The sequence below is a fragment of the Prionailurus viverrinus genome, chromosome B3 (assembly GCF_022837055.1).
Source record: "Prionailurus viverrinus isolate Anna chromosome B3, UM_Priviv_1.0, whole genome shotgun sequence".
In the NCBI taxonomy this organism is placed as follows: domain Eukaryota; kingdom Metazoa; phylum Chordata; class Mammalia; order Carnivora; family Felidae; genus Prionailurus; species Prionailurus viverrinus.
The window spans coordinates 1,817,153-1,833,140 of record NC_062566.1 but is presented as its reverse complement, the minus strand read 5'-3'; the positions used below and the strand labels follow the sequence as shown (position 1 = coordinate 1,833,140).

Genomic DNA, 15,988 nt, shown 5'->3' with positions numbered 1-15,988 from the left:
GCCTGAAGCTGAATCTTTGAGGTCAGTAAATGCAATAAATCTTAGCCAGACTGGTGAGGAAAACAGAGAAGACCCAAATCACAAATAATCAGATATGAGGAACAGGAGATGATCACTGCTGACTCTACAGACAGTAAACATTGATAATGGTAGAAGGCTAACAACTTTATGCCAGTAAACTGGATTACATAAATGAAATGGACAAATCTTGAAATCAGGAAGAAATAGATAACTTGAATAATCCTGTGACTATGAAAGAAATTGAGGGGGCACCTGGGTGGCTCAGTTGATAAAGCGTCTGACTCTTGATTTTGGCTCACGTCATGATCTCGTTCATGGTTGGGGAGTTCAAGCTGACAGCGTGGAGCATGCCTGGAATATTCTCTTTCTCTCTCCCTCTCTGCCTCCCTTTCTCTCTCTCTCTCTCTCTCTCTCTCTCTCTCTCTCTCTCTCTCTCTCAAAATAAATAAATAAATAAACTATCCAAAAAAAGAAATTGAGGGGTATCTGACTGGCTTAGTCAGAAGAGCATGGGAGTCTTGATCTTGGGGTTGTGAGTTTGAGCCCCATGTTAAGGATGGAGGTAATTTAAAAATAAAATCTTTAAAAGAAAAAGAAACTGAATTTGTGGTTCAAAATTTTCCCTCAAAGAGAACTCCATAACTAGATGTCCTTACTGGTGAATTCTACCAAACATTTAAGAGAGAAATAATAACAATTTATGCAAACTCTTCCAGAAAATAGGAGAGAATAAATATGTCCTGATTCATTTTATGAGGCCAGCATTACCTAATGCCAAACTCAGACATGGTAAGAAAATTACTGACCAATTTCCCATTTGAATGTAGATGTAAAAAATATCAGCAAGTTAAACCTAACAATTTGTAACGAACATGATGTAATTAAGTGGAATTTTTCTCAGGAATGCAAAGTTGGCTCAAAATGTGTAAATCAGGGGGCGCCTGGATGGTTCAGTAGGTTAAATATCTGGCTCTTGATTTTAGCTCAGGTCATGATCTCACAGTTTGTGGGTTTGAGCCCCAAACACTGTGCCCTGATAACAGAGCCTGCTTGGGATTCTCTTTCCCTCTTTGCCTCCCCGACTTGTACCTGCTCTCTCAAAATAAATGAATAAACTTTATTAAAAAAAGTTGTGTATCAGTCAATACAGTTCATATCAACAGACTAAAGGAAAACACTGTATAGTCATCTCAATACATGCAGAAAATTAAACAAATTTGTGATAAAATCTCTCAGCAAACTAGGAATAAAAGAGAACTTTATTAATCTGATAAAGGGAATCCACAATACTTACAGTCAATACCATACTTAATGATTAAGGACTGAATGTCCCCCGCCCCTGCCCGGTGCTCTCACTGCTGCTGTTCAGCATCTAGCCAGTGCAGTAAGGCAGGAAAAAGAAATAAAAGGCATCCAGATTGGGAAGGAAGAAATAACTGTGTGTACAAGGACATTATAATTGTCTACATAAAAAATTCCAAATTCCAAACTAAACAGCAACATAGGTGAATCGAGGGAAGTATATGTTACATTAAGAGAGCTAGACTCAAGGGGTGCCTGGGTGGCTCCGTCGGTTGAGCGTCCGACTTCAGCTCAGGTCATGATCTCACAGTCCATGAGTTCGAGCCCCGCATCAGGCTCTGTGCTGACAGCTCAGAGCCTGGAGCCTGCTTCTGATTCTGTGTCTCCCTTTCTCTCTGCCCCTAACCCACTCATGCTCTGTCTCTCTCTCTGTCTCAAAAATAAATAAAAACATTTTTTAAAAAATTTAAGAGAGCTAGACTCAGAAAGTTACATATGAGTGCTACCGTTTTTATATGTTATTTTGTAAATAGTGAAACCATAGGGATAAGGAATCAGATCAGTGAGTGCTTGGAAAATCAGGAGGAGAGAACTGGCTTACAGAGGAGCCTAGGGGAACTTTTGGGATGACGAAAATGTCTTGATTGTGGGGATAGATGCACACCAATAGAAGTTTGTTAAAATGCATTGAACTGTACATGTATAGGATGTGAATTTTACAGTATATAAATTTACCTTGGTGAACCTGACACTAATCACTTTTCCTGTTTTCAGGGTCTTAATTTGGAGATACACTTCCATTCCTACTTCAGTGGAAGATTCGGGAAAGAAAGAGAAAGGCAAGAGCATCTCCCTGCTGTGCTTGGAGGGCTTACAGAAGATATTCAGTGCCGTGCAGCAGTTCTTTCAGCCCAAGATTCAGCACTTTCTCAGGGCTCTAGGTGGGCATTTCAATTTTGATAAATTGGCTTGATCTAGGTTTCTCTTTCTTAACCAAACCTCTTGTGATTCTATTTGTTAACCTACCAGAGGACACCTGAGAGCAGTCCTAATGTGGCTAAGGAGTGACATCTAGTGGATTCAGAATTGGCATTTACTGGATTTTAACACGTAACCACAAATAGTGACTGGAAATTGAAAGATAGTATTAACAAATGGCAGAATGTTAGGAATATATTTAAATCTGCCCCTAGACTTTTTTTTTTTTTTTTTTTGGCTTTCTAAAAATTTAACTTCATATCAAAAGGCCAAAAAAGTGTAATAGTAAGTCCATTTCAGAGAAGATAGCGATCTTTTCCTTTCCTAGATGCCACAGGTGAGGAGGGAGAGGAGGTGGAAGGCAGTGTCACTCACAGAGCAGCGTTCCAGATCCGGCAGTTTCAGGTGAGAAGCCTTGGCAGGCTGCCCTGCTTGCCTGAGGGCTCCTGCAGGGGGACTGTTAGCTGGGCCACCTGTGGGTGGAGCGGGCAGTGAGCAAGGAGGGCACGATTTCTTCTGGGTCACCATCCAGGCAACAGGACATAGCTCTACTCAGTGGAAGGTCATGCATTTAAGAGGATTCTGGGGAGGACAGGTGTTAAGCCACCCCAGCCTATAGCATTTGTTGCCTCCAAGAATCACTGTTAGAATTGACATGAAGAGATTGACTATTAAGGTAGAGAAGTTACGTCTTTGATTCGTGTCCCTGTATAGGTTGATTTTGTCACACATTGAAGCCTTAGTTTGTTTTTTTTTATTTTATTTTTGGGGGAGAGAGAGAGACAGAGTGGGGGAGGGACAGAGAGAGAGAGAGAGAGAGAGAGAGAGAGAGAGAATCTGAAGCAGGCTCCAGGCTCAGCTGTCAGCACAGAGCCTGACGCGGGGCTCGAACCCATGAACCGCAAGATCATGACCTGAGCCAAAGTCTGGCGCTTAACCAGCTGAGCCACCCAGGCATCCTTTGAAGCCTTAATTTCTAACCACAGTATTAAAGTTCCTACTCTGTGCCAGGGACTGTTTCAGGTGCTGGGAATATAGCAGGAAAACAAAAGAAACAAAACTCCTTGGGGAGTTTACACTGAGCGAGGAAAGAAGACAAAACGGAGAGTATTTCAGGTGGTGAGAGAGGAACAGGGCAGAGGAAACAAGGAAGGTGTGTGGAATGCTGGGCTTGGGCCATGGTCTAAACGTGAGGTCGGTGGATGGGCCTCTGGAAGTTATGAACCACCCAAAGTTGGGTGCACTGTTCATTCCTAGGCAGGGTGTTAGAGGAGAAGGAGTTCATAGTTTTCAAGGGAACCCTCAGATTTGTGGTCCGTAACGGGGCAGAAAACTACCTGTTTGATCCAGGCCTATTTTCAGATTTTGTCCTCTTGGACTTTTGGTAGCATTGAATCCTTTCTTCCCCAGCCTTAGGAATCTCTGGCTAGAGGGCTCTTCTCCATGATAGGAATATATCTGCTGATTTTTCCACATGTGCTTTCCTTTCCCAGAGGTCCTTGTTGAATTTACTTAGCAGCCAAGAGGAAGACTTTAATGGCAAAGAAGCCCTCCTGCTGGTCACTGTTCTCTCCAACTTGTCCAAGCTGCTGGAGCCATCCTCCCCTCAGGTAGAGAGAAGTGCTGCTTAGTCCCACCCAGCATGCATCCCTCAGAGGCAGGGAGTACAGTTGACCCTTGAATAGCACAGGTTTGAACTATGTGGATTCAAAGTACAGTTCATAAGTGCAGTGCAGTACTATAAATGTATCATTTTCTCCTGGTGATCTCCTTAATAAGCTTTTCTTTGCTCTAGCTTTATTGTAAAAGTATAGTGTATAATACATATAATGTACAAAATAAACGATAATAGACCGTTGATGTAACACATAGGTTTCTGGTCAACAGTCGGCTATTCATAGTTACATTTCTGGGAAGTCAGGAGCTCTACGTGGATTTTTGACTATGCAGGGGGTCAGTGCCCCTAACCCCTGCACTGTTCGACGATCAACTGTATTGTATATATCTACATGTCCTCTTTTTTTAATTAATTATTTTAAAAGAGCACTTGTGAGAGGGGAAGGGGCAGAGAGAGAGGGAGAGAGGCCAAGCAGGCTCCACACTCAGCATGGAGCCCAACCTGAGGCTCAGTCCCATGACCATGAGATCATGACCTGAGCCAAAATCAATAGTCGGACACTTAACTGACTGAGCCATCCAGGAACCTCTAAATGTCCTCTTTAAATCTTATTTTTAAATAATATAAGATAATATATTTAATTATGCTCCTGAGTCAGTATAAGATCTGGAAAATGTTCCCTTTCCTACATATTGTGTCTTCCATAACATAATTATATGCAGCCATATAGGGCAAGAACATACTGCTTTTTTTTTTTTTGGCCATTGCCCTTGACCCTTGTCAGCAGTAAGCACTATAAAAAAAAAAACAAAAAACCTTGTTTATCTTTGGTGACTTCAACATTTTTCGCTTGTTTTTACTTGCTCTTGGTGTTCCCTCTTTTCTAAGATAAAAGCATACTAATTATGAAGGTGGCTCACATGGTGCAGTTGACTTTTCAGCAAGGTTGGCTGGTACCGAGTCCAGCTCCTAGCTGGTACCGAGTCCCTCTTTCTAGCTCCTCACGTCGTCCTGCTGCCAGGCCACTCACCCCCTTCACTGTCTGATGCTGCTGCAGCGAACAGAGCACCAGGAGAGAAAGTGTCAGGGAGTGGGGCAGGGGGGACATTTGCAGGAAATAATTGGATTTGGAAAGGCCCATGTATATAGAAAAATGCTTTAATTCAAAAATCATCACCCACCCACCCCCATCATTTCAGATAATCTCTAAATATTTTTAAATTTGAGTGGGTAATAAAGTCCTATGATTTGAAAACCGGAAATTATAAGAAGACACAATGAACGGTCTCCCTCCTGTCCTCCTCCACCTGTTCTGTTCTTTTCCCCAAATAAGTAATGTTTTTTAGTTTCTGAAGTATCCTTCAAGAGTTGCTTTATTCCTGTGGAAGCAAATATGAATATAGATTTTTATTCTCAGCCCTGTCTGTCTTCACACAAAAGCTTGTTCTGCATCCAGCTTACTACATTTCCCGCAGTGTTCTGGAGACCTTTTTATACCCGTTCACAGAGATCTTTCAGAATTAGCATCAATTTATTTTTTACCTCAGCAGATCAAAATTTGAGTTTTGAGTTTTTCCTGGTCATTTTGCACTTGAGTATACTGAATGCCGGTGCCTTTGTGGCTGAAAACCTATTCAGGGAACTGCCAGAGCAGCAGGCAAGCTTGAGTTTGTGTCTGGCATCTCAGGACCCTGCTATCCCAAGACCTTAAGCCTCCTCTACTTATCTAAGAAAACTGCATCTGGTTGTTTGCCTCTTCTTCCTTTCTTTCCCCTACTGCCTTCTGACCTCCTTTGGCCTCTTGGCTCCCAGAAGCTAATTCTGCTGTCTTTATGGCCAGGATCTTATTCTCCCGCATCTCTCCATTAGACTGATATTCTTAAAGATGTCTCAAGTGTGGAAAGAATTGAGGCCTTTGGGAAGGGGGAAAAAGGGTGCATTAGTCCTCGACCATGGTGGTAGGGGTAGAGGAAGCTCAGGGGGGTAAGAGTCCAGACCTCAGGACCTTTGGTCCTTAATGAGAGCACAGACTGAGAATTAAGTCATATGTTTATTATATTATGAGAGAAGAATCACTAATTCATATAATAATTTTAGACTTATTTTTATGCTGTTCTTCGTAGATTATCACTTTAGATCCAGGCACATGTTTTGGCAGCTGATGAGATTTGGAAAGGTCTAGACTCCTCCAGTCTGACAGCACCTAGGTCTGTTTTGTCTGTTGGCATGTTTCTTTAATATCTGAATAATCTCTAGTTTGTGCAGATGTTATCCTGGACATCCAAGATTTGCAAGGAAAACAGCCAGGGTAAGTTTCCTTTCTTGTTTCCTTTTAGGCTTTATATAAAATCATCTTTACCAAATATATTGCATTTTAAAAAGGAAAGGTACTCATTACACAGTCACCAGAGTAACCAAACTGAGATGGGTCCACAGTACCGAGTACTGGTAAGAATGCGGCACAGTCAGCCCTCTCATCCGCCGCTGGTGGAGGTCTGCGTTTGACGTAGCCGCTTGGGAAGCTGTTGGGCAGTATCTGATTACGGTCCAGCAGTCCCACTCCTGGATCCTCACAGCAGTGCTATTGTAATAGGCGGAAACAAACCCACTTGTCTGTCAGCAGTGGAGTGGATAAAGGAATGGCCGTGTGCACGCACACAAACTACCAACACATAACGTGCAGGAATTGCTCAAACATGATGGTGAACAGAAGAAACCAGAGTACTTAAAGAGTACTTACTGCTTGGTTCCATTTACATAAAGTTCAAAATCGGACAAAACTAGATGTGATGGTAGAAATCAGGACAGCCAGTTCCTTGCTGGGGCAAGTGAGGTAGGAGGGGAGTTTCTGGGGTGCTGGAAACATTCTGTTTCTTGATCCGGGTACTAGTTATACAGCGATAGTGACTGCCTAATGATAGGAAACCTCTCCCTTCTTTGGGCCCATGGACAAGTGTGCCTTGGTGGGAGAGCTGCCCTGGATGGACTGTGCGCAGCACTGCGATATCATACGTGGCAAGCCACGTTTCTGGGTAGGCACGCCATCCCCTAAAGACTGGGTTATAATTATCAATTTTCTCTCCTTCCCACTCTTAGAGGATGCCTCGTTTTGTAAGGGCTTGATGAATTTGCTCTTCAGCCTCCATGTTTTGTATAAGAGTCCTGTCATCCTGCTGCGTGACTTGTCCCAGGACATCCATGGGCATCTCGGAGACATAGACGAGGTACTGTAGCGAGCCTTCGCTTACGGCACCCTGAGTGGGGATCGCGACTGGGGGACAGCTTTACTGCCATTGTATCTCCCCTGTGTTTGCCTCCTCAGGATGTAGAGATGGAGAAAACAAATCACTTTGCGATGGTGAATTTGAGAACAGCTGCTCCTACTGTTTGTGTAAGTGTGGATCCCCAAGCCATGGGAAATAGTCTTATCGTTCCTTCCATTTTATTCCATGTGAAGAGTAAATTGTAGTGGCTCGTGTCCTGAGGCCTGTAACCCCGCCTGCAGGTGGCTGTGGTTGCTGTGTTCCACCAGTGAGCCACATCGGACATTCTTTGCTTTCACAGTTACTTGTTCTGAGTCAGGCTGAGAAAGTCCTAGAAGAAGTGGACTGGCTGATCACCAAGCTTAAGGGACAAGTGAGCCAAGAAATGTTATCAGGTAAGATTCGTTCAGGATGGCATTTCAAGAATCGTGAAAAGAGTCCACCAAAATCCAGATTGACTGTTGTGTAAAAGGGCAGCTTGATTCGTTTGTTGGTTTGAGCCGGATTTTCAGCATGATGGAAAAAGTAGACCGTAGTGTGGCTACTGATTCACTCTGCATGATGAATTACATGCTCGTTGTCCCTACAGACTTCCCGTTTGATGGTGGTTAGTTGATTTCTAAATTTCCTTCACTTAAACTGGAAAATAAGGTCAGTGGGTCTGAATGTGCCAATTTCATTTCCCTTTAGAAGAGGCCTCTTCTCAGGCAACCCTACCAAATCATCCTATCGAGAAAGCCATCATCATGCAGCTGGGAACTCTGCTTACATTTTTCCACGAGCTGGTGCAGACAGCCCTGCCATCAGGCAGCTGTGTGGACATCTTGTTAAAGGACCTTTGCAAAATGTACACCATCCTCACAGCACTTGTCAGATATGTGAGTATCAGAGAGGTGACCAGAGCCACTCCCACCGTGCTGCCCCAGCCAGCCCAAGACTAGGCCAGGGCAGCAGCTCACTGCTGTGGAGGCCTCTGTACAGAGCTCTTTTTGCTTATTTCCGTGCAACTCGTGGTTTGATTCTGGTTTGGTCAGTAGGTGGCAGGTGTCTCCATAATGGGCCAGGAAGAAACAGTTGATGACATTAATTCTAAATCTTCTTTAGAGGCTCTTATTTTTTGGCATGTAGGTATGTGACCCCCTAATTGAGAATTATGCCCCTTCGAATGCCTTCTAAGACTTAATCTAAACTACAGCTAGAGAATTCAGTCCGATTCCTTATTGCACACAAATTACACTATTTCAAACCAGTCTGGGCACTACAGAGGTGTTTATTCCTTCTCTCCTTCCATTAGCAAGTAGGTGTTAAATGCTTTATGGGTACTTGGGTCAGGTCAGGTACTTGGGTAGGAGAAAGGTAATTTTTTTAAATGCAAGGCATAGTCTGCCTTAAGTGTAAGTTAATGCTCCTTATGCTTAATCTGTTAACAGAGAACTCTTTTCTTGCACTTGGAATATTTTGGTCCTCAGCAAACATTCGGAAGGTGGTAGGAACTGAGTGATTCAGTTTTGATTCTAGCAGTGATCCGTATTAAATATTTAGAAAGGTGTAGACAATCCAAGAAAGATGGTAGACCCCCACGTGGTGTCCCCAAACAGCAGTGCAGCCATCTCTGAGAAGGTGCAGATCTGGCCATGTGGTGTGGCTCCTACACTTCTGTAGTGGAAATGCTGAAAGCTTCTTCTCTCTGTTGGCATTTTTTTAACGTTTGTTTATTTTTGAGAGCGTGCATGTGCAGGCGGGGAAGGGGCCGGGGGGGGGGGGGTGGTGTGCAGAGAATCCCAAGCAGGCTCCGTGCTAACAGCACAGAGTCCGATATGGGAGTCAAACCCACGAACCATGAGATCATGACCCGAGCTGAAGTCAGTCTGGTCCCTCAACCGACTGAGCCACCCAGCTGCCCCTTTATTGGCAGTTTAAAGAAAAATTTTTTTTAATGCTTGTATTCATTTTTGAAGGAGAGAGAGAGTGTGAGTGAAGAAGGGGCAGAGAGATAGGGAGACACAGAATCCGAAGTAGGCTTCAATTAAGACTCTGAGCTGTCAGCATGGAGCCCAACATGGGGCTCAAACTCACAAACGGTGAGATCATGACCTGAGCCAAAGTCAGACACTTAACCAACTGAGCCACCCAGGTACCTCTGTTGGCATTTTTTAAAGGAAAAACAGCAAAGTCATTGCTTTTTAGATGTAGGGACCATCAACCTGAAGGATTTTAAAAAAAAAAATTTTTTTTTAACATTTATTTATTTTTGAGACAGAGAGAGACAGAGCATGAACGGGGAAGGGTCAGAGAGAGGGAGACACAGAATCTGAAACAGGCTCCAGGCTCTGAGCTGTCAGCACAGAGCCCGACGCGGGGCTCGAACTCACGGACCGCGAGATCATGACCTGAGGTGAAGGCCGCTTAACCAACTGAGCCACCCAGGCACCCCAGCCTGAAGGATTTTTAAAGCAGTAAGCTGAGCAAGTCGGAAATAGAAACCCTTCATTGCCTGTTGTCTGGGGGGCTCAGGAGTCTTGAGGAGGAGACAAAGGAGAGCTTGTGTCTAGGCTTCTCTGTGAATAGGGTAGCTTGTTTTCTTTCCCATCTCGTCAGCAGTGAGCCCCACTCCCTTAGCCCACTGAGTCACCTGGAGGTGTCTGGGAACATTGCTAGAGGATGTAAACTAAATCTGGAAATTTTTGGTTAGTATCTCCAGGTGTGTCAGAGCTCCAGAGGAATTCCAAAAAATATGGAAAAGCTGGTGAGTTGCAAATTCCTTTCCTAGGAACGGGGAAGCATTTTATTCTTACAGTTACATTGGTTTTCTTCTCTTTTGCTTCAGGTAAAACTGTCCGGTTCTCATCTGACTCCCCTGTGCTATTCTTTCATTTCTTACATTCAGGTAAGTGGTTCCGAGTCAGTACCAAAATAGATCTTCCAGTAAGAAAGGACTTCCTGTGTCCCCATGGGACCGCTTGATCATGTGAGCCAAGTGTATATGAAGTTTCTTCCCTACTTACCATAAGCCAAAGGTGTGACTGCCCCTTTGGGATCAAGCCAAGGCTTGAGGTCTTCATTTATACAAAGAAAAAAAAGTCTTACTTAATTTGGAGAAAGTGATATGCTTGCATTTGGAGCAGGGAAGGAATATGCATGCTTGGGCTGTGACTTGGTTCATTTCTAGGTGATTCTAAATCCATGCCATCAGCTGTCCTTTAGTGTGTGAGTGAGCACATAAAGGGCTGAGATCAGTGCAGTGTATTTGGGAACAGCAGCCCTTTCAAGGAGGCAGAGGGCATATGGGCTGTTCCTGTTATTTGCTCAGACCCCTTTCTTTCTTCTCTTTCTAAATTAAAGTGATGGGCTCTTTCAAGATTTGGAGACATTTTAAATGTCATTTGGCAGCAGATACCATCAGGTTCTTATAATACTTGAGTCACTGTTAACTGTTGGCTTACACCAGGGATTGGCCGGCTCTGCATTTTTGGCCTCTCTTGAGCCGGATAATTCCTTGATGTGGGGCCTCTTGCATGCATTCTGGGATATTGAGCAGCATCCCTGGCCTCCACCTTCCAGATGCCAGTAGCAGCCTCCCAGTTGTGACAACCAAAAATGTCTCTAGAAATTGCCAAATGTCCCAAAGGGGCACTGAAGACCCAGTGTCTCCGGAGGCCACTTAGTCACTAAAGTTCAAAGTATTGCAGGGCAGTTCCTGATCTTCAAGGAGTCCAGCAGATGTTCACTTAACGGGTCAGTTCAAGCAATGGACTGTGACTGCTTTCATAGTGAAGCCCTACTTGTTTTCTCCCTCTGCATTGTGCACAGGCACATCTTGCATCGGTAACTGCTTCGTTATGGGTATCGGGGGTGCTTCCTCCCCTTCCCTTGTGAATGAATCAGTGACCGAGCAGTCTGTCATCTGCGTTTGGCCGGAAAAGTTCTGAATAGTGTGCTGATAACTGAGGTTCTCTGTCCCCTTGCCTTTGTGCCAGGCTCGTGCTATGGGTCAGGTCTTCTGTCTGGCCACAGCTTATGACCTGCTCTCACCAAGCTGTTTCTTCTGGCCGTCTCCTCGGACCTCGCCTGCATGCTTGCTCAAAACTGTTCACATAGGTGCTAGCTTGTCAGACACCTCTCTTGTCCAGATATAGGATGTGTCCCTCTGTGCCTCAGTTCAGGTTCTGAGTTCCCCATCTCCAGTAAGGCCACATCTCACAAAGTATGCGGTATAGACCGAGTCCTCAAAACAAACAAGGATTCTGTGAGAAGTACTTGTACATATTCCTTATCTTAGAGAATCGTGGTACCTGTTCGCATGTTAAAGTTGCTGAGAGGTCCAACAATAATTAAATATGTTCAGTAGTAGTTTTAAAATCTATTCAAGATCTTCTGCTTTTTTAATAACAAGTGTTAACTGTCAGAATGGCAGTCCAAAGACGGCTTGGGAACCAGTGCTCTAAGACCATATTCGTTTTATTGGAGCAGCAGACATGCAGAGAAGCCTTCCCTGGCTTGCAGCCTGGCCTGATGTAGTGTGGAACTCTCCTCACGCTTTGCCTCATTCATTCTCACTACACCCGTGGTCACTAGTTAACCCCAGATAGATTAGAGATAAATGCAAAGAACAGAACTAGTTCAGAGGCAGACTTGAACCCAGATAGTTTGAATCTACAACAAGAGCCAGCAAACTTCTGTAGAAGGCTACGTAGTAAATGTTTCAGGTTTTGCAGACCACGGTCAGAGCTGACTCTGGCTTTACAGACAGGAGCAGCCATAGACTGTATACAAATGAATGTGACCATGGGGTTTGGTGGTGGTGTTGTTGTTTTAATATTTATTTATTTATTTTGAGAGAGAGAGGAGGAAGGAGGGAGGGAGAGAGAGAATCCCAAGCAGGCTCCATGCTTAGTGCGAAGTCTCACACAGGGCTCGATCCCACAAACCAGGAGATTATAAACTGAGCCAAAATCGGGAGCCGGTCACTTACCTACATTCGGGGCACCTGGGTGGCTCAGTTGGTTATGTTCTAATGAGACTTCATTTTCAGAAACAAGCCGTGGTCTGGTCTTGGCCTATGGGCTGTAGTTTGCCAATCCCTCCTCCAGAATCACACTTGATGTTTGTTGTCATGTAAAGTATTGGAGGGTTTTGCATATGTTTCTGACCCATTTCCCCCACCCACCCACCCACCCACCCACACAAAAACCAATTTGTGTGTTCTCAGGGTGTTTTCCCCCTTCCCCATCTGTATTTGACTTAAAGCCTGACAAGTCAGCTGATCCACAGGCAGACATTTTTCTCTGTGAGATGTATTTAATGAGCAACCCTGGGCAAAAAGTGTATGGCTCCATTAATTCCAGCTCTTATCTAGAAAGCAGCATTGCATTTGCGACGTCTTTCAGAGAGCTGTTTATTCTCTTACATCCTCATCTCTTTTCCCCACAGCCTTGGATCTCAGTGAGAAGAAAGCAGTGCAAACCAGTAATTCAAAACCCTTATGCATGCTGCTCAGAACATGTACCTTTACATGGTGCCTCTTCTGGCTGTAATTTCAGTCCTTCCTAAATCAGCAGGAATGGGCAGTGGACAGGATCCCATCTTGGGTACCACCTCTAGAAAGACCCCTTGCTTCCCACTTGGTCACATGGGTTTGATCTATGGCTGTTTCCCTGCCACTTTCTTAAAAGGGCTTCACTCTCTACCCTGCCTTCCAGGACTAAAAATAGACCTTTATACCAGCCCCTCTGGAATCCCTATCATTTCTTAATTTCCAGAACATGCCATGGGACTAAGACTCCAGCCTCTCACACATGGTTCTAGTGGTACAATTCTCCCCATTTTCAGCTTTGCGTTTTTAAACCTCTTACTTGTCCCATGAGGCCTGTGTGTTTCTTCCTAGAAGGCACACGACGCCCCTTCAGGTAAAGGTTCCCGTGTTTTGTGTGCCTCACATGTGACGTAGGTCTTGACTGTCTTCTGCCTCATCTTGTACTTTTTGGTTCCTTTTGCAATTATTTACAACACAGGAAAGTGTTCGTATGACCTCTGAACCCTTCTGAAGCACGTAACCACGTGGCACACGGACATGTCTGGTGTCTGCCTCTCAGTGGGACGGCTGGAGGCCCTGGGAGCAACCTCTCCAGCTTCCTCTCCTTCATGGGAAACCCTTTGAGCCAACTGCCGAGTTGGGAAATCCCTGTTCCTGCTGCCATCGTGACAGTCCCCGTTTCAACCATCCTTTGTACCTCTCCAGTCCCTTGGTGGGTCTGGTACAAGAACAGTCATTCCTGCCCTCACTTTCATGTGCTAGTTCTAAGAGGGAGATTGTAAACCTCCCAGCGATTAAAAAAAAAAAAAAAAAATCTGAGGATCGTAAAGCATCACAGAATGCTCCCCATCTTCCAGCATCTGCTGTCAGTTATCTCCACCCGGACGTGGTCCCCTATAGAGTCCCCATATTCTGCTATCCTCACCTTCTTCGAAAATGACCACTGGCCTGCTAGCTCCCATGAAGAATCTTCAGGAATGAGAGAATTTGTTTCTATTTCTTCAGAACAAGAGGAGTCAGAGCCTAAAATACACAGGAGAGAAGAAAAAGGGGAAAACCGCTGCTGTTGCCACAGCCATGGTAAGCAGCCCACACTGCTGGCTGACGCAGCAGCACTTGTGAGCCTTGAGAAAGAAGCCAGTCACAGATGACGCAGCAGCACTTGTGAGCCTTGAGAAAGAAGCCAGTCACAGAAAGACCGCACATACTGGAGGCTTCCATTTATGTGACAGGCCCAGAATAGGCAGGTCTGAGAAGACAGAAAGCAGATTAGTGGTTGTCTGGGGTGGGGGGGTGGCTGCTGTGAAATAGGCATGGGGTTTCTCTGGGGGGTGTGTGGAAATGTCTTAAGATCTATTGTGTCAACTGCACAACTCTCAGTATAAAAAACACTGAACCGTGCGACATAAATGGGGAAGTTGTGAGAGGTGTGAACTAGAGCTCATTAATGCTGCTACCTAAATGTGTGGGTGCACGTGTGCTTCTCAGCTCACAGGATTTATGTTCAGGTGGAACATCTTCCTCCACCAAAAACTGCATACTTTATTCAGAAAGCGCCAGAAAATCTCAAGCTCTTTCTTTAAAAATGGAAATGGCTTTGGATTCCCATTGGAAAGGAATTATTTTAGGAAGGGCTGATGTGTGTGTGGAAGATACCCCCTAAAGGACATGCCAGTGTCAGGGGACAGGAGGAGGGTTCTCCAGGACACTGCTGGAACAGGTGCACACTAGTGGCCTCTCAGGGGCCGTTTGGCAGTAAGTGCTGTATTTCAGGAGATCTCCACACTGTGCTTTACAGCAGTTCCACTTTTAGGATGTAGAAACTGTAAAGGCTTGTGTCCAGGACAGTCGTAGTAGTGTCATTTGCAAAAGTGAGATACTAGAAAAACTAAGACGGAAGATATGCACTAAGTGGACTGGCTAAAAGGCTTATGGTCTATTTATACCGTAGGATATGACTTAGGCATGAGAAAATACAAATCTAAATGTTCAGATATAGAAATGTTCAGATGTAGAGCTATCTCCAAGATAATGTGATAAAAAAACAATAACAATGTCCTCCCTTCTGGGCTTTATAAAAAAAAAAAAAAGTACAGAACACATTGATGTGTGTACATTTGGGAGGACCCACAGATTACAAGTCAGACTGGGAGAAATCTGATCCCAATGGTGAAAACTAGAAAGGCACTGGTGGGCTCACTGTGTTAAGTCAGGGAAGCAACCAGATTTCTACAAATGGTCCTTCTTCCAGCTGGTCTGTAAAACAGATACTGAGGAATTGTAAATGGAGAGATTTGCTGCTGTCTTTATCCGCGTCCAGGTCCTTCGAGGAGATTGAACTGGCAGAAATCTTAGATTACTGGAATATGAGGAATCCTGCATTTGACTGGAGGGCAGATCTAGCTTTCTCCTGCAAAGCCAAGAGCAGCTCTGCGGACTGTTTCAGAGGACAACTCTGAAAGCCCTTGAATCTGAAATTTAGGTCTCGTCTTCTTTGCCCTGTAGGCCCGAGTTCTTCGGGAAACCAAGCCGATCCCTAACCTCATCTTTGCCATCGAACAGTATGAAAAATTCCTCATCCACCTTTCAAAGAAGTCCAAGGTAAACATACTCCATTATCTTCTAGTGTTTCCATTTACCCTGCCAGGGGGCCTAGCACACAGAAGCGGCACAGTGTGGGGAAACCACAGCCCTTTGCTCTGTGATCTGATGGCCTGAATGCAAACCTCACATTGGGGACTGATAGAAAAGCAGGTCAGGTGGGCGCATGCTTGCTTTAAGTCGGCACCGAAGGGTTTGTTGGAGGCACAGCAGCAGCACCTCCGGGTGGCCCTGGCGGGACCTGTCATATAGGTAGGAAAACCTGTTGCAGGTGAACCTGATGCAGCACATGAAGCTCAGCACCTCACGAGACTTCAAGATCAAAGGAAACATCCTGGATATGGTTCTTCGGGAGGGGGAGGAGGAGGAGGAGGACGACGACGACGACGAGGTCAGTGCCTGCTCCTGACTGGAGCGCAGCAAGCCCGGCCACCCTTCTGACTGGCTGGGATGGGAGCAGCATGGCTGAGGGGAGGGGGCCAGAGAGAGGGGGCGGAGGGGGTCAGGCGAAGCCGAAACTAAGGGCTGTCAGAGAAGGGCTAGGAGTTTGGCACCATATGAAGTTACCCAGTTTTGTGCACATTTTGGGGTAGACCTTTCTAGAAAGGGGGTGGTGACACAAGTTCTCACCATGGGGTCTCCTGTGACCTTTTGAACCATTGGAAAATGACT

At 45.0% G+C, this 15,988-nt stretch overlaps 1 protein-coding gene across 4 annotated transcripts in view; it reads left to right on the top strand.

Moving 5' to 3' along the window:
* Positions 1-15,988, top strand: part of FANCI (FA complementation group I) — a 91,926-nt gene that overhangs the window by 74,753 nt on the left and 1,185 nt on the right. For all 4 annotated transcript variants that reach the window (XM_047862132.1, XM_047862130.1, XM_047862131.1 and 1 more), the window contains 13 exons: positions 2,098-2,264; positions 2,630-2,706; positions 3,795-3,911; positions 6,176-6,227; positions 7,016-7,143; positions 7,242-7,310; positions 7,484-7,577; positions 7,873-8,060; positions 9,875-9,928; positions 10,010-10,069; positions 13,721-13,795; positions 15,221-15,316; positions 15,588-15,707. In XM_047862132.1, coding sequence (XP_047718088.1) covers positions 2,098-2,264; positions 2,630-2,706; positions 3,795-3,911; positions 6,176-6,227; positions 7,016-7,143; positions 7,242-7,310; positions 7,484-7,577; positions 7,873-8,060; positions 9,875-9,928; positions 10,010-10,069; positions 13,721-13,795; positions 15,221-15,316; positions 15,588-15,707 — 1,297 coding nt within the window. The remainder of the gene's footprint in view (positions 1-2,097; positions 2,265-2,629; positions 2,707-3,794; positions 3,912-6,175; positions 6,228-7,015; positions 7,144-7,241; positions 7,311-7,483; positions 7,578-7,872; positions 8,061-9,874; positions 9,929-10,009; positions 10,070-13,720; positions 13,796-15,220; positions 15,317-15,587; positions 15,708-15,988) is intronic.